At 40.9% G+C, this 23,042-nt stretch overlaps 1 protein-coding gene and 1 long non-coding RNA gene across 2 annotated transcripts in view; one reads left to right on the top strand and one right to left on the bottom strand.

Moving 5' to 3' along the window:
* Positions 1–23,042, top strand: part of CPZ (carboxypeptidase Z) — a 63,125-nt gene that overhangs the window by 34,145 nt on the left and 5,938 nt on the right. The window contains exons 7-10 of the mRNA XM_014576092.3: positions 1,670–1,828; positions 10,582–10,717; positions 16,877–17,016; positions 21,206–21,305. Coding sequence (XP_014431578.3) covers positions 1,670–1,828; positions 10,582–10,717; positions 16,877–17,016; positions 21,206–21,305 — 535 coding nt within the window. The remainder of the gene's footprint in view (positions 1–1,669; positions 1,829–10,581; positions 10,718–16,876; positions 17,017–21,205; positions 21,306–23,042) is intronic.
* On the bottom strand, positions 2,726–11,563 carry LOC112546629 (uncharacterized). Its single transcript, XR_003090352.3, has 4 exons — positions 11,431–11,563; positions 4,943–5,073; positions 4,685–4,798; positions 2,726–2,846 (listed from the first exon to the last, which is right to left on the bottom strand). It is a non-coding gene; the product is annotated as an uncharacterized LOC112546629 (long non-coding RNA).

Raw genomic sequence — 23,042 nt, 5'->3', positions numbered from 1 at the left:
CCATAGCAATGGTTGGCCTACAGTGGCGATAAAACCTAATACTGATTCAGCTGCCTTTCTCAGCTACCCAGCAACCACTACACAGTAAATAGCATAACAGTATTCCACAATGTCTATGTCACCTGGATAAGAATGCCACTTGCTTTACTGAAACAAAATACAGGACTATGTAGCACTTTAAAGACTAACAAGATGGTTTATTAGATGATGAGCTTTCGTGGGCCAGACCCACTTCCTCAGATCAAATAATGGAAGAAAATAGTCACAACCATATATACCAAAGGATACAATTAAAAAAAAATGAACACACATGAAAAGGACAAATCACATTACAGAACAGAAACTTGCTTTACTGAATTGCCAATACATGTCCTGCAATGCACTTGGGAAGTAACTTCTCCCTGTGATCACTTGATCTAGGGAGGTCATCACCCAGTTTTGATTGTTTTCTTATAGCTGATGGTATTAAAGCATGAGGTTATAGAAGGCTTTAGCAGGCCTGCATAGATCCAGCACAACTAAGAGAGCCTGACTCTCCTTTGCTTTACACTTTGTGTAGTCTTTCACATTTGTGCAAAGTGTGTCTAATGTGTGTGCTGCTGTTTTCATTTGGTAGCATTTTACAGCCATTTTGCACTCACTTTCCACAGCTGTCAATGACTTCACAACATGCAAATGGGAGGAGAATCCTGTCCTAAAACCGGTAACTCCCTGACATCTGTATTGCAGTGATTGCCCTAGCTGGCCACCAGATGTCAGCATTGCATTTAAGGAACAGATAATTCTAGTGCTGAGTGAAGTTATTGCTCAGTAATTACTGAGGCCAGACAAATCCCTCATTGCTTCTACAGGAAATTGTTTACTTTAAAGCATGAAACAGCAACATGACGAATTCTATGGTTTGGATTTAGCACACTGAACTCTTTTGTGAGCAATACACGGCTATACCACCAATACATAACACAGACGGAGAGACCCTTCCCCACCTATTGTCAGATGTACAGACCAGAGGATGTATTATCTTTACGGTTAAGATTTTATCATGCCTATTTTTAGGAATAGTTGTGGCTGGGTCACAAGCAATAAACAAAAATTCACTGGAGCCTGTGATCTGCCTGTGACTTTTACTAAACATAACCTGGGGCCGGGGTGACGGGGAATGACAGCTGGAGCCCGATGGCAGAGGGAGGTAGGCTCCAGCCCCACCCCTAGTCCCAGTCACAACCACTGGCAGTTGCAGTTATGGAAGTGTGAGGGGAAGTCATGAATCTGGATCCTGTGACTTTACTGGACCTCTATGAGATGGTTCCTATCGTTTTTTTCCCTCAGTGTTGCATTTTTTCCCCAAAATGTTAATTGTGCCTCTGGGTTATGTGTAGCTAGGAATCATGAGTCTGACTTTCCACTTTGTTATAACAATTTTTCTGGTCATAAAGGGAGGGACGATCCCTGGTTTGGGGGGTTCAAACTCCATGCTTGTTACATGGGACAAACAACCATCATTCCATCCCCTAATGGGCCATCTGGGGAATCGCACAGTTTTCTTCCCCACAAACACTCACATCTGGAGGTGTTTCTGTGGTAAGGGTCATTCTGGCCCCGAGTTATTTTAAGTGAATCCATTCTAAACAGAATGCTCTCTCAAGTGATTTTTCTTTCTACTCTTCAGGTGGCACCTGAGACAAAAGCAATTATGAAGTGGATGAGGGCTATACCATTTGTACTGTCTGCCAGTCTGCATGGAGGTGAATTAGTTGTTACCTATCCTTATGACTTCTCAAGGCATCCACTGGAAGAGAAAATGTTCTCCCCTACACCTGATGAGAAGGTAATACTTCTTTCAGATGGATACAGATTCTAGTACTTTTCCAGAAATGTAACAGCTTGTAACTCATCCTTTTAACTCTGAGCTGATGTGGACTTTTTGAATAAGAACATAAGAATGACCATACTGGATTAGACCAAAAGTGCATGTAGGCCAGTATACTATCTTCTCTTAGCAGCCAGTGCCAGGGGTCCCAAAATGCCTGACTTGCAACAATATGTTTAAATATACCATGAAAGTGTGACTAATTCTGGTATCATTGCACTCTATGGGGGAATTGCAACAATGCTTGGTGTTTATCTAACTTCACCCCCAGGCCTGGATACACTTAAAATGTAGGTAAACCTATCCATGTCCCTTGGGTGTGAAAAATTCATTCCCCTAAATGCTGATAAAGTGACTTAATCCCAGATTGAGGTGTGGTTAAGTTGATGGAAGAATTCTTCCATTGACCTAACTATCGCTTTTGGGTGGTCGATTACCGACATTGAAAGAAAACCCCCTTCGAGGGTAGGATTTACATTACAGTGCTACAGATCAGAGCTGCCACTGTAGCTATAGAACCTGTAGCTTAAACATGGCTCCAATGAAATCAAAGGGACTTTGACCAATGGCTTTTTAGGAACTAGTTAAGGTGATGCTGAGAGATCATATTGTCAGGCTCAGAGGGAAGAAAGAATAAGAATGGGAACATTACACTCTTTACCAATCTACTCATAGGAAAGTTTATTTCTTGTACCCAAAACAATAAATGTAATATTTCAGTGACAGCATATGAGGGACTGTCTGTCCACTCTCCTGCACTTTCTGGAGTCATTTACACATTTACAGTTCTGATTAGGTAGCATTTTACACCCACTTTGCGTTGGTGTAAAGAACTCTATCAGGTATAGGGCAACAGAGAATTTGCCCCTTCATCTCTAAGGAGGTAAGGTCCCAATCTATCTCCAACTAGCTTCATAAAGAGCAGGTCCTGAACATGGAGTTCTAATCTTCATTTATACCAAAGGCAATGTCCATTCTGTTAAAAAAAAGGATGACAGAAGGGGGCAATATTGTAATATTTATTCCAGTTTAAGATGAATTACTGAAAATTTGTCTTGCACCATTTTAAGTCCTCTTCTCTACTTCTTTTTGATTTCCTAAAGCTAGTTTTCATCCATGATGCAAGTAATAAGAAGTTTGAGCTTTTATCATGTCAGAAATGTCTAGCAGTCTTATAAAACACTTTGCTTTTTTGAGCAAACAAATGCTGCAATGAACAAAGAAACCACTTTTCCTTAGTGTGATGCACAGATTCTTGTGCTGAAGAGCTCAGGGCTGATTTGTTATACAAAATGGGGACTCTGGTTTCACCAGAAATCTGAACTTAGGAAATGAGTATTAAATGACTTGTTTTGAGCTGTATAAAGTCTGTTGTTTGGAAGCTGGGTGAAATACTTGGTCGGGGAAGCCACAAAAACCAGGGACGCTGAAGAGTGACAAGCACATTGCATTGTCATTCAGTAAAGCTGCGACATGCTAACTATAGGACATTGTGAAGAAAAGGGGGAAATCCATTCTTTAGCTGGTAAGGAGCAGATAGTTTACAGCCAATGAAATTGGTGGATTTTATTGGCTTTCCCTCTCTGTTAAATCACTGCTATGTGGTAAAAGTTCCTAAACTTTGCACCCAGCTGAATGTTCTGCAAATCGCTTTCAATCAAGGGTGAACATAGCTAAACCTCCTTGCAGGAGGAATAATGGTAGTTCGAATTAGGAGCTTTAATTTGAACTACCTAGTCCGTGCCGTGTGTAGCCGCAGGCAGGTAGTTCGAACTACGGGCATTTAAAAATGGCGGTTCCCGGGAACATGCAAATAAAGCCCGGGACATTTAAATCCCAGGCTTCATTTGCAAGTTCGAATGCCTACATTAGTCACCCTAGTTCGAACTAGGGTGGCAGTGTAGACATACCCTGAGAGACTGCTTTGTGGAGTAAGGTACCATTCCATATGAGCAAGGTGTCACAACCTAGCCTTTTAAAAACAGTCAGGCGCTGAATTCCTTCTACATAGGCACTGGCTTGTTCAATTCTCAGTGGCACCATGGACCTCTGAGGGTATCAGCAGCAGATTTAGGGCAGGGTGAGCGGGGCGGCTGCCCTGGGCCCCGTGCTTCCCGAGGCCCCGCGCATGTGCCTTGGCACCACGGCGCATGCGCTGTGTCAAAGGGGTGGCCCCGTGAAATTTTGCTGCCCAGGGCCCCGCGGCGCTGCCCAGGGCCCCGCGGCACTCTCATCCACCCCTGGAGGGTATGTCTACAAAGCAACTAGACATTTACAGCTAGCTGGTGCCAGACAAGTCGGCTTGTGGGGCTTAGACTGTGGGGCTGTTTCATTGCTGTGTAGATGTAGATGTCTGGGCTCGAGCTCGAGTCCAGGCTCCCGGCTCCCATGTGGTGGGAAGGTCCCAGAGCTTGGGTTCCAGCCTGAATCTGCAAGTTTCTTAGCAACAAAATGGTCCTGCAGCCTGAGCCTTGCCAGACCAAGTCAGCTTGTACCCCACCTCCCTCCTTCTCCCCCCCCCCCACAGCTGTGGTATAGACATATCCCGAGCCCTTTGTAGGCTTAGTTATAGGTCAGTGCCTCTTTTGCAATCAGCTTCCAAAGCAGCTGCATCAGGCCCCTATTGACCAATACTTGTGAGGTTGAAATATTTAATACCCTACAAAATAAACAGCATCTATGACTGGATGTTTGTGACCTTCCTTCTCCTCACATACCAGCTCTCCAGCTATGGGACTGTATGGACTGCACCAGCGATACTCCTGACTCACACTCAGATGACAGAGAAGAGAATCAGGTCCCTCAGAGACTTACAATAATGGTGCCCTTTCCCTGTGATGGACTGTACATGTAGAGCCTCATTTAAATCTGGTGTACTAAAGCAGTGCAGTGTTTGCCAGATCCATCATTGGTACAAAGTCTGGAACACTGAAAAAATACAAAATTAAAATAGATGGGTGGAGAAGAGGACATGGATAATCTTCCTCCCTTTAAAATATTTGTTAAAGCCAACTTGGGATCCTCCATCATGTTAACAGTATCCCTTTATATGTTGGAGTTATAAAACCACACCTGTAAAGTGACCTGCATTTAACTTATCTCGTCTGCAGCTGCTATTGTGTGGGGGCCTTCCTCCTGAAATACTGTTCCTCTGTTTTAGCTGCTGTTCTGTTCACTGTGATGGCTAACCTGGTGGAATTCACCTGTGCACGGAGAAAGAGGGCAAATTTGCATCCTTGGCTGTAGCAAAAATTAACACGTCACAGTACTACTGAAGCTAAAATGGAAGGGTCCAGTTCTCCAGCCATGGAGCTGTTTTTGGGCTGTACTTAAAACACACTTACATGGGCAGTGATAGCTCCCCCATGTTAATACATTCTCTGGTGGCATTTTGACATATTATCCCATTTTAGTTCCACTGGTGTTAGGGATGGGGGATACTGCTGCATCTGGGTAATCCCTAGCTGCCAGATTGGCTCATGGAGCTTTTGCAGCTGACAAGAGAGCAGCCCTGAGGCTGCTTTAACTTGTGCCAGCTACTGGGTATCTGTCAACCCCATCATAAAGGAGCCGTGAAGTTGGCCTAAAGCCTCCCCACTGATGGGTTGAAGTCAATGCTATTGCACTGGTATCAATGAGAGCAGCATTTGACATGCAAAGTTTCTTTCCTTTCTTCAGCATGTGTAAGTAAATGACAAAACCTTGGGAAAAAAACTGGCCTTAAGAGCAGCAAATCCATGAACATTATCAGATGCTGAGGCCACAGAACTTATCCTATTTTTCCAGATGAAACTATTGTTTTCAAAATTCCTTTCTTCTTCCTGGTCAATTGGCTTGTGCTAAAACAGGCCTTTTGCTATACTTTGTACATTCTGTAAGGTTTTTGGGTCTCTTAACTGTTCATCTCCTGGCTTTTAGGAACATGAGTTTTTGTAAATCAGGTGATAAGTAAACATATCATCACTCTGGAAGCACCACTGGTTTTCAAAACTAAGTGGTTTGGTTTTGGAATTACCCACTTGCTTTTTTCCATCTTTCACTTGTCATAGGGTATGTCTACACTACCATCCTAGTTCGAACTAGGGTGGTTAATGTAGGCAATCGGAGTTGCAAATGAAGCCTGGGATTTGAATTTCCTTGGCTTCATTTGCATGTTGCCGGGCGCCGCCATTTTTAAATGTCCACTAGTTCGGACTCCGTGCCCGCGGCTACACGCGGCACGAACTAGGTAGTTTGGATAAGGCTTCCTATTCTGAACTACCGTTACTCCTCGTGGAACGAGGTGTACCGGTAGTTTGGAATAGGAAGCCCAATCTGAACTACCTAGTTCTTGCCGCGTGTAGCCGCGGGCACGGAGTCTGAACTAGCGGACATTTAAAAATGGCGGCGCCTGGCAACATGCAAATGAAGCCCAGGAAATTCAAATCCCGGGCTTCATTTGCAACTCAAGTTGCCTACATTAACCACCCTAGTTCGAACTAGGGTGGTAGTGTAGACATACCCATATTGACTAACCCAAACCCATAGTCCCCTATTTGCTATGAGAGTGGACTAGACCCCAAACGATACACAAATTTTGTTTGTAAATTACTTAATTACTGGCTATTTTCACCCAACAGAGCCCTGAACAAGAAAGGAGAACTAACTATGTGGGAAGATGCACAGAGTGGCCAAAAAATCACAGTTAAGCTTGAGGGAAGCTCAGAAACATTTTGTCTGAGGTGTCAAAAGAACATAAAGGTTGTGGAAAGTGCATATGGTGGAGTATACTAAGGATGTAAATGGGTAACTGGATAACTGGTTATTCTGACTGGGTGATGCTTACCGGATACCAGTTAACCAGTACCTGGGAGCAGCCCACTGTGAGTGGAGGGCTGCTCCATGCCCATGAGGATCAGGAGCTGGCCCCACTATGCGGGGAGGGGAAGGGCTGGGAGCAGCAGCTGATAGGAGCAGGAGTGGCATTTACATCCCTAGAGTATACAGTGTCCTAGCTTCTTGGTTTTGGTTGTTGAATTCCAATCACCAGAGACCATGGTTTAATACTTCCTCTGACTAGTTGTCAAATAATGATCATTTATAAATCATTTTATTATTCCTGCCTTAGAAAACTTCTCATTGCATGAGCTGGTATCAGAATCTAGTGCCATCTACCAATCAGCATTTACGAGGCACTTATCACGGTGGCATCTAAGCCCCGTATATGGATCATAGAACAACACACAAGCTGCTTATGGGCTATCAGTAATAGCAACTCATGGTTTGAGTTGTACAAAGTAAAGGTGTTTATTAGGATGATAGAAGGGCACAACGAAATTTTGCAACATTTTCATTAAGGGACCATTTTTGGGTCTTGTAGCCTAAAAAACAGAACTTGCCAAATACTGTATTTAAAAAAAAAATCCCAACAAATTCTAGTTGTCAGTGAAACTTAACCCTAAAATTTAAACCCTTAGAATTCTTCTCTGCTTTTGCAAAAATCAGCCTTATATTTGGAAATCCTAGCACCTTTCCAGTATGCAGGGAGCCAGGACTAGAACCCTGGGTACTCCAGTTTCAAAACAAACAAACCAACTCACAGATCTGTCTCAGTTGAGTTGAAGGAGAAATTCTGTTAGGGCACATCTACACAGCAGGGCAAAAGTCAAATTCAAATACGTCAATTGCATAGCTAAAGTTGAAATAGCTTAATTCGGCTTTTGGCACTGTCTACACAGCAGGAAGCCAAAGGAAGAAAACTCTTCCTTTGACTTCCCTTACTCCTTGAGAAATGAGGGTTACATGCGTTGGAGTAAGAAGTCCTCCAGCTCAACATCTTTTCAAAATAATGGCTTGCAGTGTAGACTCATGTTTTGTTATTTTTAAATAACATCAGTTATTCTGAAATAATGCTGCTGTGTAGACGTACCCTTTAGCTATCACCTACAGAAGAATCCTGATACACTTCCTAAACTCCAGCCAGCCAGTATGCACCATTATCCTCACACAAACATATATTGTTAGGTCCTGCTCTCACTGGCTATTTCTAAAGGGCAAAATTCTCAAAAGCTCCTCGGTGATTTGGCTATACCTGCACTGGCCCACGGTTCAGATTATGGGGATGTGAACAGAGCTATTCACAGAAGCTCCGCAGTGTAACACCCCCCATGGATGCTGCAGGCACAAACTAAAAGGTTCGTAGTCAGAGGGACCTTTTAATTCATGGCCACAGAGTCCACACAGGGGAATTACAGTGCAGCATTTAGGTGCACGCTACTCTTCAAGCTCCCATAATCCAAATAGCTAGGCAATATAGATGAACCCATAGGCACTTTTAAAAAAAATTACCCCCAAACTCCCATTTACATCAATAGGAGCAGGATTGAACCCATAACACCCTCAGAAGAAGCTAGTAGAATCAGGATTGGATCCCAAACCTGTTTGGATCCCAAATCTGTTTGTAAATGTACTTGATTTCTGGGTATTTTCTTCCAACAGAGCCATGAACTATGAAGGGAAGATATGACTATCTAGGAAAGTGCACAGAGAGGCAATAAATCATAGTTAAATTTGAGGGAAGTTCAGAAATATTTTGTCTGAGATGTAGAAATGAGTTTTCATATTCTATGATATGGAAATGATGTGATGAACTTTCTTCACATTCTATGTGAATACTCATTTTTCTTCATTTAACCATTAGCTAGCTTGTTCCTTTGTCAATACTAATAGATGTTTAGCAGAAATACTAACAAATAGCAACCCCAAACCCTTCACTCATTCTGTTTGCCTCTTATGGGGTATTGAAGGTTATATTTTCACTTTTCACATGATTCTGCTTCCACTGAAGTTAATGGTAAAGTTCTCCTTTTAAGACAGATCAGTGCTCAGAGCTTTTGATAATCTCACTCTGAACCTTGTGGATAACTATGCTATTCTGGATACATTAAAAGCACTTGTCTGGATCTCTAAGGTCCCACATCCCACATTTTTCTATAGAAAATCTGTCACTTCAGTCCTGTGCTTGGCTTTCTGTTTGCCAGTTATTTTTTTTTCTTTTTTTCTTTTTTATCCCAGGCTTCTGCTTAGTTTCTGTGAAACTGAATTCCTTTTAGTGGGTTAAAGGACATAAGAGCAGCCATACTGGGTTAGATGAAAGGTCCATGTAGCCTAATATCCTGTTTTCCAACAGTGACTAATGCCGGGTGCCAAGAGAGGGAATGAACAGAACAGGGCAATTATCAAGTGATCCATCCTCTGACACCTTTTTACAGACTATTACAAACAGAGGGTAGGAATAGGCTTCTGTAGCCTGCATTTTACCTGATTTGCTTGCTGTCCCCATTGTTTATTCCATTGAGGAGAGGGATCAAGGGATAGACTGGAATCACAAAGGGATTTTAAGTATTGTAACACCTGACTCTGAGGCACTCTGCCATCTAGTGGCATGCACAGACTCACCTTAAGTGCTCAGAGCACACCTGATGAATTGGGCCCAACAGGAAGTCAGAGCAACCCATAGTTTGAGAATCCTAATGTACTACAGGACTATGTAGCACTTTAAAGACTAACAAGATGGTTTATTACTTGATGAGCTTTCATGGGCCAGACCCACTTAAACCATCTTGTTAGTCTTTAAAGTGCTACATAGTCCTGTATTTTGTTTCAGCTACAACAGACTAACACGGCTACATTTCTATCACTATCCTAATGTACTAGAGATTCCAGCAGCTAGTTAGCTGTGTGGTGATAGCAGGGCTTATACGGCTTTGAACATATCTACTGACAGGAGCCAACAGAGTTAGGCTGCACCTGAGCAGTGTTTTTAAAAACATCAGTGGTGCCTAAATATTAAACCTATGCACCTAAAAAGTCAGATAAGTACCTAAGGACCTTTGTAAATCAAGCCCCATGTTCCTATCCACATGACCTATTGACTTACACTCATTTAGCATGAAAGGTCACAGAAAATGTCTCTGGTAAACTGCAGGCCAGTCTCTTCTTTCCTTGCTGTCCTCTCCCTGCAGTCTCCCTCCAAGCTGCAGACTGGCTCTTGACTCAGAAGTCACATGTATTTATAGCCTTACTATCTCCACTTCTTAATCACTATGGCACATATGCTCCTTATAAGCCTATAGCATTGGCTGAGTTTCCTCAAGCAGACAATTCATCATCAGAATCTGCTACCTGGGCACATGCACTGCTGAGTGTCCCTCTGTAACACTTATCAGTCTCTATTAGAGGCATTTACGCAACCTAGCATTAATGACACTATGCTAGAGGTGTTATACACAGTTTTAGTTTGTTCTGGAAGAAATAAGAAGGCCTGTAACTTGCCTTAGTTTCCTCAAGTTACAGCTATTAAGAAAAAACTGTTAAGACCCCTGAGCATTTGGCACTTTTCATAATGTGAAAAGTTGCTATTCGTATTATGATTTATTCCTCAAATCACAGCTGAGCTGAGAGTAGGGTAACAATAGCTACATAGCTAAGAATCCTTTGTAATTGAATTGCAGTTAATGGATTTTTTTAAAGTGCCTAGGTGATTTAGGAGCTTATGTCAGAATTTAGGCTCCTTGGTGACTCAGGAACTTCTGTAAATATTATCTAAGAGGTTCCCTCTGTGCACATAGGTCTAGAGGACATAACCTGATAAGCAGGAACAGCACTGATGCAAAGGTAGGTGGAAGAAGTTTTTCTAGAAGAAATAAATATTTCAAACCCCTTCATTTCAGATGTTCAGATTGCTGTCTAAAGCATATGCAACTGCACATCCAGTTATCTCAGACAAATCAGAAGCCCGTTGCGGTGGAAACTTTGTAAAGCGAGAAGGCATTATAAACGGGGCTCAGTGGTACAGCTTTACTGGAGGTAAATCTCTTTGCCATTATGTCATGTGAAGCAAAACCTGAGTAAGTCACTTAAGAGATACAAGTAAAGTGCCTGATTGAAGGCCAACAGAACTCAGTTGAAAGACTCATTATTTTCAGTGGGTTTTGGATTAAACCCTGCCATGATTCTACAAAAAGTTCATCAGAGGATTTAAATGGAAAGTCCATAGTCAACTACAAGAGGCCAAATTAATCTCTGATGTAACACCAGTAAAATCAATGGAGTTATCCATGGGATGAATTTGGTATTGTATATTTACAAAATGTTGTTCTGGTGTTAAAGTCTGAAAATTTCTAGCAGATTGGAATGAAAGGAACATTGATGCCTCCACAGCAGCATGAATTTGGACTTCAGATGCATAATGCAGAGTTTTATATAAACTAGCTATACTATGGGTTTGAAGTGTGCTATTGTTTGGATCTGTAATGACTAAACTATAATTGATTATTATTAATAGCTAAGATAAGCAAAAATGACACGAATGACATCCAACTCATTGGTGTTCAGGTTTCCAACGCTATTTTATGATTAGCAATGTTTTGTTTTTTCAGGATTGCTCAATTATTGATATTTGAGTAAAATGTTCCAAAGCACCTACTTCCTATTTTCAAAAGTGACTTAGGGTGCTTTTGAAAATTGTACCTGTTATTGTATGCTTTACATTATAGTACTGTCATGGGGCAGGCACTCACCCCATGGCGCCTCCTGCTGGTCACTTTAGGAATTAGCTCGTCAGCCCTGGAGCAGCCCCTTTCAGCTGGTGTCACACCTGCTGGTACCATCCTAGATCAATGCCTCTGCACTCAGGGGTCCTCCCCTCTCAGATAATCCCCAGTCTCCCTGTACCCACCTTGCCTCAATGACCCACTTGCCAGTCATCATTTAGCCCAGTGTTTCCCAACCAGGGTTCCGTGGAACCCTGGAGTTCCACAGACCATTGTCAGGGGTTCCGTGAGAAATCATGGAATAAATAAATACAAATTTTAAAATACCACGAACAATTCTAAATATCCCTCGAAATATTGTGGGAATTTTTGTCCAGCAATTGGCAATACCGAAGTAATTTCATATGCTACCGACTGCCTCTTTGTTTTATTTTGATCAGTTCATATCTAAGGTTATATTGTGCCTGCCCTTCTGCTTCCCAGAATTCTCCACGTTTCTAGTCTTTTCTAGTGCACGTTACAGTTGTTCGCTATTTTGTAGATTTGTAGACTTTGCACAGTTTTGTAATTAACGTTTTTACCGAAACTGTGGTTGTTTTTGTGTATCTAAAATCACACCTATGTAACAGTATTTTCATACGGCCGTCGAAAATAAAAAAAATGTGAAAGTATATGAAAAGAAGGCGCGTCAGTGAAGGAGAGAACAGTGAAAACGAATCAAAATTATCAGAGCCAAGTACGAGTGAAATAGGAAGAGAAGTGACTGATACTAAAAAAAATAGCCTTTACAGTGACAGTTACTTGGTCATGGGTTTTACATGGACTGAAGATGAAAATTGCCCCATTACTTTCAATGACTTTTGGAATCACAAGGAAAACAATGTAAAGTTTTTGAGAAGAAGGTAACTATCAGTGAAAAGGCTCAAGAAGCAAGTTATTTAGTAGCTGAGCTAGTTGCACAAAATATGAAAGTCACACTATTGCAGAAAGCCTAATAATGCCTGCTTGTAAAATAATAGTGAGTACAACGATAGGCAAAGAGGCTGAAAGTGAAATTGACAAAGTTCCTGTTTCTAATAATACTGTTAGTAGGCATGTGGATGACATGTCACATGACATTGAAGATGTCTTGTCTGAAATACTAAAAAATACTAACTTTGCTCTCCAAGTCGATGAGTCAACAGACATAACAAGTAAAGCTCAGCTGTTGGCATTTGTACAATTTGAAAACGAAGGTGAAATAGTGGAAAATGTTTGTTGTTGTAAAGAGCAGCCAGAAACGACCATTTTCAACATCTTGTCTTCTTATTTGGAATCTTGTGATTCATGGAGCCAGTGTACTGGAATTTGCATTGATGGTACCCCTGCAATGATTGGCTCAATAAAAGGCTTTGTTACACTCGTCAAAGAAAAAACCCCTGATGTCATAACGCAATGGTCCCCAACGTGGTGCTCATGGGCGCCATGGCACCTGCCAGGGCATTTATGTGCACCCACCTAGTGACCAGGGCAGGCCCAAGCCATTCTTGTGCCCCGGGCCCTGGGCGCACGGCACATGCGTGATGCCACCTCCAGGTGCGCAGCACATGCGTGGCTCCGCCCCTGGGTGCCCGGCAGCCCCAAAAGGTTGGGGACCACTGTCATAATGACTCACTGCTTCCTCCACCGGGAAGTTCTTGTTACAAAAACTATTGGGGAGGATTTAAAACAAATCCTTGATGTAGCTATGAACATGATCAGTTTTATAAAGCAGCGCCCTCTTAAGTTGAGCATGTTTGCAAAGCAGTGTGAAAAATATGCAAAAAGACCATGTGACTCTCCTTCTACATACCAATGTTAGATGGCTTTCAAGAGGGAAAGCTTTAACAAGGGTATTTGAGCTGCGAGAAGAACTACTGCTTTTCTTCAAAGATAATAAAGCCATTTTTTCTGACTTTCTTGAAGATACAAAATGGCTGCTGAAAGTAGCATTTAAACACCTTGAACACCACCATGCAGGGCCCAAAAGAAAACATTCTAACTTCCACAGACAAACTTCTTGCATTCAAAAATAAACTCAAGGTTTGGAAAAGACACCTTTCAAGTGGAAATATTGAAATGTTTCCACTCCTACTTCAGTTTCAGAGTCAGACAGATTATAAAGAAGTCAACCCATTAATTACCAGTCATTTAGAATCACTGGGGGTATGTCTACACTACCACCCTAGTTCGAACTAGGGTGGTTAATGTAGTCATACGAACTTGCAAATGAAGCCTGGGATTTGAATTTCCCGGGCTTCATTTGCATGTTGCCGGGCGCCACCATTTTTAAACGTCCGCTAGTTCGGACTCCGTGCCCGCGGCTACACGCGGCACGAACTAGGTAGTTCGGATTAGGCTTCCTATTCCAAACTACCGGTATACCTCGTTCCACGAGGAGTAATGGTAGTTCGGAATAGGAAGCCTAATCCGAACTACCTAGTTCATGCCGCGTGTAGCCGCGGGCACGGAGTCCGAACTAGCGGACATTTAAAAATGGCGGCGCCCGGCAACATTCAAATGAAGCCCAGGAAATTTAAATCCCGGGCTTCATTTACAAGTTCGTATGACTACATTAACCACCCTAGTTCGAACTAGGGTGGTAGTATAGACATACCCTGACAGAAAAGCTTGATCAATACTTTCCTTCTTTGTCATCAGAAATGTATGACTGGGTTAGGAACCCTTTTTTTGAGTTCTCACAAAATTTACTCAGTCTGCAAGAAGAGAAATAACTGACTGAACTACAGTGCGATCGAACTTTGAAGATAAAATTCAATGAAGTGCCATTTGATGTATTTTGGATGTCAAGAAGAAGAGAATATCCTGTGATCTCAGCAAAAGCAGTGAACATCTTACTCCAGTTTTCAGCTTCTTACCGCTGGGTGCGTCTAGACTACATGGCTCCGTTGATGGAGCCATGTAAAGTAGTTTACCTGACATAGTCAATGAAGCGGGGAAGCCTTTGTCAACCACTCCTATAAACCTTGTTTCACAAGGCATACCGGAGCAGTCAACAAAGGCTTCCCTTGTTAACCGCGCCACGTCTAGACTGCTGCACTGTGCCGGATTAGCTGATTGTCGGCACAGCACGGCGGCCATTTTTATTTTAATGAAGCGGGGATTATTTAAATCCCCGCTTCATTGACTATGTCGAGTAAACTACTTTATATGGCTCTGTCAATGGATCCATGTAGTCCCGACGCACCCATTGGCTGTGTCTAGACTGGCAAGTTTTTCCGCAAAATCATCTGCTTTTGCGGAAAAATTTGCCAGCTGTCTACACTGGCCGCTTGTATTTCCGCAAAAGCACTGACGATCTCATGTAAGATTGTCAGTGCTTTTGCGGAAATACTATGCTGCTCCCGTTCGGGAAAAAGTCTTTTTCCGAAAAACGTTTGCGCAAAAGGGCCAGTGTAGGCAGCAGAGGTTTGTTTTCCACAAAAAAGCCCCGATCACGAAAATGACGATTGGGGCTTTTTTGCGGAAAAGTGCGTCTAGATTGGCTATGGACAGTTTTCCACAAAAAGTGCTTTTGCGGAAAAGCATCCTGCCAACCTAGACGCGCTTTTCCAAAAATGCTTTTAACGGAAAACTTTTCCGTTAAAAGCATTTCTGGAAAATCATTCCGGTGTAGACAAAGCCTTTGTGAACAAGCTTTTTCATGTCTTATAAACATTAAAAGCAAAGAAAGAAATTGTCTGCTGGCTGTCGAGGAAGAACTGCGAGTGTGTTTGTCAAAAATTCAGCCAAGAATTCAACATTTGTGTAAAAAGAAACAAGCCCGAATGTCACACTGTGAAAGTAAACTTTATATTGACTTTCAATGTGAACTTTATTTTGATGTTTAAGTAAACTTTTATTTTGATTTGATCATTTGATATTTGAAAAAAAAGATTAGATAATACAAAAAAAAGACAAGAAAAATGCTCCAATTTTTTTTCTTACAATGGAAGCTGACATTATATATATATTATATAACAGCTCTTTAAAAATAAATTTTCTTGACAATAATTTAGCAGTAATTGAATTGTGCTCCCCGCTGTCAACTTTTTCTGGCGAAGCAAACGTTTTCATAGGTTCCTCGGGATATGAACAATTATTTTAGGGGTTCCTCCATGGGAAAAAGGTTGGGAATCACTGATTCTAGCCCCTTACTTCATGGGCAAACTGCAGTCTGAAATGGCCACTCATCATTGGCAAGGGGTGTGAACCTTCTGCCTTTGCCTAGCCTGGCTGTTTCCCTACAGCTCTCCTGCTCTGCTTGCCTTTCCCCAGCACTGCTCTATCTACAGTCCTAATATTCTCAGGCCTTGTCTCAGGCTCTGCAGCCTGGAGTGAGATCAGGTCAGAGCTCCCCAGCTTTGCCTGCCTGCCTGCCTTTTTCCAGTACTACCCTGTCTCGGGAAGCCTCCAGCTCCCCTGGCAGACAGATCCCTTCTGCTTCCCAGCTAGAGCAAGAATGTTTGTTCTCCCTCCAGGAGCCCTTATTTATACAGCCTCAGCTGGGTCCTAACTGGCAGTATCTGCCTCAGCTGTGGGGCTTTGCTCTCTCAGCCCTCTCTCAGGTCTGGGTTTTACCCTTAAAGGGCCAGTGCGAGGCAGGTGCCCCATCACAAGTACATAATAATGTCATAATCTTCCCTGTAGAAGTACAGGATTCTCATGATGTTAGCTTCTCTTTGTGGTCTGCTCCCGCCAAAGGAATTGCTGACATAGTATGTTACCTTTGCTAGATGGTATAATAAAATGAAGATGATACCATAAGACAGCAAAGACATGTTCTTTATTCCAAGGTCCAAGTGCAAGTCTGATTCTCTGATCACTGGTCTGGAAGTCAACTCCAGAGTTCTAAACCCAACTCTGACCTTCAGCAGTCCCTTAGGCTGTGTCTACATTGGCACCCCTTTCCGGAAAGTAGGAATAAGAGATCCTCCAGAAAAGGGCTTATTTTCCGGAGAATCACGTCTAGACTGGCACTTTTCTCTGGCTTATCCCCAAGCCGGAAAAAAGCGGCAGCCATGTAAATGCAAATGCCGTGGGGGATATTTAAATCCCCCGCAGAATTTGCAATTCCGAAGTCTACATTAGCATCCCTTTTCCGGAAAGGGGTGCCAATGTAGACACAGCATTATTGTATAGAGCTGACCATGAACAATTCTCTTCCGTCTGCCTTAGCGTCTACAAATGTGGAAGAGTTTTAATAATACTAGCACTTACCCATGTCAAAAAGATGTTGTGAGCATTAATTAGTTAACTGATGTTTAAAATAATGCTTGTAAAGCTCCAAAGATACTGAATACTACGTGTCTGGTAGATGCATTCATTCCACACAACATATACACCCTTGTCCACAAGGCTGCATTTTGTAATGAACTAATTGCAGCTGCATAGTTCTAATTAAATGCGAAATGGACTGTTCATAATCTTCCTTTCTCTTTTTCAATGAATTTAGGTATGGCAGATTTTAATTACCTTCATACAAACTGTTTTGAAATCACCTTGGAACTGGGATGTGACAAGTTTCCTTTGGAAGAAGAACTGTATTCAATCTGGCATGAAAACAAAGAATCCCTTCTGACTTTTATGGGAATGGTATTATATGTATTCCTTTAGTGTTTGCAATTTTTCTTCTCCATTCTTTTATGGTACTAATTTTTTCCCTGTTGAGGATGGTTATGACAGCATTTGATTAACTTCAGATAGTCCCACATCAGTTTCTGTGCAATTATGTCCCTAATTCACATGTGGGCCATGTCCAGACTCAGGGGTTCTTTCGAAAAAAGTAGCCTTTTTTCGAAAGAACTTCCCCTGCGTCCAGACTCAAGCCGCGTTCTTTCGAAATTATTTCGAAAGAACGCGGCTTTTCTTTCGATGGCGGTAAACCTCAATTTACGAGGAAGAACGCCTTCTTTCGAAAGTTCCTCTTTCGAAAGAAGGCGTTCTTCAATGTAAAGAGGCCGTCTTCGAAAGAGAGCATCCAGACTCGCTGGGTGCTCTCTTTCGAAAAAGCGGATTTCTCGTTCGAAAGATCCGCCTACAGTCTAGACGCGATCTTTCGAAAGAGGCTCTTTCGAAAGATGTTTTCGAAAGAGCCTCTTTCAAAAGAAGCCTGCAGTCTAGACATAGCCGTGGGTGGAGCGAGGATTGAGATGTACTTAAGAACAACCCAAAATAGTACTGCAAAAATGTCTATAAATAGTTCCGGTGGGCTTATGAATCAACTCTTTGAATTCTAATACTACAGACAGAGCAATTCATCCAGAAAAATAATACACAACTTCTCTGTTACAGAATTAAACCAAATTTAACGTACATTTCCATGAATTTTAGGAAACTTTTCACTTTTACATACCTCTCTGATTCTATGTTTTTGGCCTGACATTCGACTATTCTGTAACAGAGATCTTTTAAGTGTTGTTTTTGACATTGCTAGAACTAGAAAAATACAGCACATTTCATTGGAAATCCTGTTCCTATGATATTTCAACTCCGTTTCCAAATAAAAGCTGTTAGGATATTTGGCCCCTGAATTTGTAGAGGAGCAGTTGAATGAATTTTTGTGGGTTCACTCAGCAGTAACAAATGCTTCACTGTGAACAGGTAACTGGTCACAGAGACTCAAGGCAGACATCCTTTCCTCAGCCATTAGCAGATCAGCTTTCTGTCATACCTTATTTTGATAGACTAATTTAAAGTTGTTAGCAGTGTGTTAGCTTTTTTATAGCCTTTTTAAGCATCCTCTTGCTACTTGTGGTAAGTATCATCATTCGATAAAGACTACAATCCAGACCACCAAACTCATTTCATTTTACAGCTGTCTCATGAAAATGAGTTTTAGAGAGTCCAAATGGGACTGGATTAAATCCATATATATTGCACTTGAAGCCTTGAAGATGTAAAGATTTTTATAGTGTGAGATAGTGTAGACATCTATACTGGAAAAGCCTTTTGAGTAAATGCAGAACAGTAAGTGAAAACTCTCTAGATAAAACTGACTGAATTACTCCAGATAAGGATTAAATCTGCCATAACCAATTCAAACTTTTCTCCTCCTGATATTTACCAGATTATTTGGTGTGTGAATAAATCTACTTGGTACCTTTAACTTGCAAAAGTTAAATATAAATTTATATGTGCTAATCCTTCTCCTATTGAAAGCAATTATAAAAGTCCCATTCATTGTAATGATACATGATCAGGGCAATATTCATGGAAGCAAAATAAACCCAATGCCAATAAAGTAATTAAGAGCCACTTCTGTCAATGTTACCTTCACTGACTAGTAATTATTAAAGTCATATCAGAAAAAGTGTCCAAAATGGGACTTAAAACGGAATCTGACCTAAGCCCAGCAAAGCAAAGTTAAATCTAGTTGAAATAGAATTGCAGCATTATAGCACAGGTTGTCCACTACCTTCTGCCATGCATAGCTTGCCAGATAGCGAAATTCTATCTTTCTGATTTGAAAGTATTTCCATTCACTTGGCACATGTGTAAATGAGGAAGCTGCAAATCAGTGGAGAGAAAGGCTCACTATTTTTAACATCATATGCTGATTTAAGATTCTGCATACTTTGATGTTGCAGGATAACTGGAAAGAACGCTGCCCCAGTCTTCTGTAATTATTCTCTAAAGACAGACTCCATTTCCTTCTATTCAGTATTACCTCACTCCTTGAGAAGTCCCCTTCAAATAAGTTAAACTATGTAAAGAGTAAGGGTAATGTTCAATATGAGCAGGAGCGATGACTCTGGTCCTAAAGAAGTATGTGTTGTAATTAGAATGAGTCAACATTTTAAGATTAAAAAACCTTTCATCCAAAAAAAGACCTTTCTAAAATATTGGTTATGTACATGATTTTTTAAATTCCTTTGAAAAAGAAATATGTAATATTTTTTCATTGTTGGTTGGTTTTCCCACTTTTTTGGGTTTTCCTGGGGCAAACTGAGGGGAAAAAAGAGAGAAAAGGAGAAACAATGAAGTGGAAAGGGAAACAAAGAGGAAAAACAAGGAGGAAAGAGGAAACCTACACAACAGAAAACCCAGAAAAATGAAAACATGCCAAAAAAGAATTTTGAAATTGATTTTTTAATATATATTTGTGACAAATGTTAATTAAAAAACTGTCCATTTTTGAAGTCTGCAGAACAAAATGACTGAAATTCTAAAAAATTGATTTTACCTTTTTAAGTAGCTTAGATTGTTACAAAGTTGTAATTTTGTAGCAGCATGCTAGGCCTCTTGTGAATGAAATTAAAACTAATCTGCTGTGTGTCATCAGCTTCATCTTGCTAGCAGGTTAGGGTATTTCCCCTTTAGCTGGAGCAGTAGAATTTTGTACTTCTAGAGGAGGTGAATCAAAGTTCTATCTGACCACTATTACCATGGCACTCTGCGTGGCCATGTTGTGCATCACAATGAAAAATCTGAACTCCAATTTTGCCTCAGATTTGCTGTGTCCTCTCTCCCCCATATAAATATTCATATCAAGTTTTTTATTACCACCTGTCATTGTTACAGTATCTCCATCACTATTCTCTCTATTAGGGAGAGATCTTAACACAGAATTAATGCATACCTTTCTCACAGATGGCTGAAGGCTTCCATTAATTAATACACATTTTACAATACTTTGTGATCCTTGAGGTACTACATAACTGGAAAAATATTTGCTTGTTTATTATATTTTATAAGTTATAATGCCACCGAGTGTCTTATGAAAATATTATTCATAGCACTGAGCTGCATTACTTGGTTGCACTGTTAAAATGGCAGCATGCTGTTTGATTGCTAGTTATTAGTTATTCATTTTATCCTTTCATGCAGCACTTTTTCTTGTAGTAAGTTCAATTAGTAGCTTATTGGGTCAGATCCTCAACTTGCATTAATTGGGATAATTTATTCCATAGTTTATGAAAGTGTATTTTTTTCCTTTACGTGGGGAAAATCAGGACATTTTTCAAAATTTCAACTCTGAATTTCTTTTCTGTGTTGAATTTAAGCCAAATTTTAAAAGATTTGTTGCATATAATGGTTGTATGATCATCCCCCCCCCCCCCCCATGATCTATTTATATCCATGCATAGATCACATTCCACCATCATCAAAGAGCGAAGATTTGCTTCTACATCTCCCTTTACCCTCTGACCCGTTAGGGAATTTCTTGTAGGTTGGAGATCCATGAGCGGGGAGAGTGATCTGAGATTATGCACGGACCTCCAAATTATTGCCCTAACCACCTTTCTCAATGAGAATGATGGTGACTCATTTTGAGGAGAATCTCATGGAGATTGCTTTCTGTCACAGGCAAGACATGGGCAGTCCAGCATAGTGGTCAGAGCAGGAGAAAGGCCAATTCAGGTACAAGAAGGCTAGAGGGCAAATCAAGAGCCAGGCATCAAGAATCAGGCACAGTCAGGGGTTTTGTGTATATTGGGTCTGAAACAGAAACATTCAGGCGGCAGTCTGTGTTGGTGCTCAGACAGCTTCCTGTCATGGCTTCCTGGCTCAAGTACTGGTGCCAGTCAATCAGTAGACTGTGAGGAGCTGCCACTCAGGTTCTGCTGGGTGGTAATTCCTGCTGAGCCCATCCTCACAAGGTCTTGCTGCAAGAGACTAGTCTATGCCTCTTGTGTTGGTGTGGAGGTGGGAGCAACTCAAAACACCCATGTTCTAGCTGTAAGGTTTTTACACTACCTTTTCCTATGAGCTTCCTTGCAGGAAAAATATGATCAGGCACAAATATATTACCTCTTGGTGTAACTTGTCCTTTCTTTGTTAGGTACACCGTGGGATAAAGGGAATCGTGTCTGATAAATTTGGTAATCCAATAAAAAATGCTCGAATTTCAGTCAGAGGGATCCGACATGATATTATCACAGGTAATGTTATGTAAGTTCTTTTTCATATAATAATGATGGAATGCACTATTGGCCAAAAAACTGTAGGCCTCACTCAGGCAAAAAGGGCATTTTGCCTGAAGACAATTACAGGATTTCACTGTGTGAGTTAGCTTCTAGAATTATGTGAAAAAACACAGGTCAAAATGTATCCCCCTCACATAGTATCGGTACTAGTGAAGTTGCACAAGTTTAAGTGAATGCAAAATTTTACCCTGAACATTTTCCAGAATCTCTCTAATTGTATGTCATAAATTTCTTACTAGGTAAAGTAAATTGAATTTTTCTTAAGCTATAGCAATATTTTGGTCTTTCCAATTTTAGTTCTGTGCACAGGAGATTAGTATGTTAGGAATATATATTTGTATTAAACACACCACAATATAATAAGTATTGACTATATGTAGGTCAGAGGCAAAAAGAGTGGAGTGCCAAGTTGTATACCATGTACATTGCATTAATCAGTCTATAATACACACAACTGTTAATTTTCAGTGATTGCAAAGCTCTGAGCATTTAGGACTCAACTGTGTTCCCACTGAAATCAATGGAAATTTTGCTATTGCTTTCAATGAAATAGGATTAGGCCCCAGAAGTACCTTGTGTCACCAGGTGGTAACATTTTCCTCTGGTGGTGACTGTTATAATCACTGTGGAAAGCCAGTATGCAGTGGCTGCTGCACTGCTTTACGTCTGATTAAACATAAAAGTACAGGGGACACAAAACTAGAGATTTTTGAAGTTGAAATTGGGGCATGATTTAGGGTCTGTTTCAAACATCTTTCTAGACAATAACTACCCATTAATGTCAATGGGCTATGGATAAGGCCCTTAAAGAAATAACCAACAAATATTGTGCAGCTATGACGGATTTCATTTCAGGATGGATGAGAGTTTGTGTAGCTGAAATTTCATAGTGACCGGGCTTTCATCAAGAGAGAAAATGTCCAGTAGTCATACAACCAAAATATTCAAAATGAAGGAAATTATGAGTGCACTGTTCCCTACAGTAAATGTAATGAGTAGATAAGAGGGTAGTATACTCACCTCATGTAAACTGGACTAATTTATTCTAGAACATATTAAAATGTGGTTTTCCTTTACATAGAGACAATCAAGGTTATTTTTCAATAATTTAACTCTGAATGTCTTTTCTATGTTGAGTTAAAGTCATACATTTAAAAGATTAGTTGAAAATAATGGGTGATATGGTCATGTCCCCATGATTGGTGTACGGGTGGGACTTTCCATGCATAGATCACATATTCCACCATCATCAAAGGGTGATTATTTACATCGTCATCCCCCTTTGTCCCCAGGCCTTATAGAGAATTTCTTATAGATTGGAGATCCATGAGTGGGGGGATGGGGTGGGGGGTAATCAGAGATCAAAAACTGTGGGTTTTTTCCTTTTTCTTCCCCCCTCTTCCTTTATTTTCATCTTTAAAAAAAGACATTGACATCCTATAAAAATAGCATTAATGAAACATTAGCTCATCTATGAAATGTTAAAAATCCAGGAAATACAAAGTTATGCATAAATGCTCTGTGTTTGCACTGCCTCCTTCTGCATATGCCTTAAAATACAGGCCTGATCTTCAGCTGGAGGAAATGGCTATCGTTCCACCGAAGTCATAGCAGATATCAGGGTGGCCATTTCATTGATCATTTTCACCTCTCCAGCAGAGACAAACTATTCAAACCAGCTGAGGATGTGGT

The sequence above is a fragment of the Pelodiscus sinensis genome, chromosome 4 (genome assembly GCF_052426305.1).
Source record: "Pelodiscus sinensis isolate ZL-2025 chromosome 4, ASM5242630v1, whole genome shotgun sequence".
Lineage (NCBI taxonomy): Eukaryota > Metazoa > Chordata > Testudines > Trionychidae > Pelodiscus > Pelodiscus sinensis.
The sequence above is the reverse complement of the archived record's forward strand: the minus strand, read 5'-3'. Positions and strand labels throughout refer to the sequence as shown.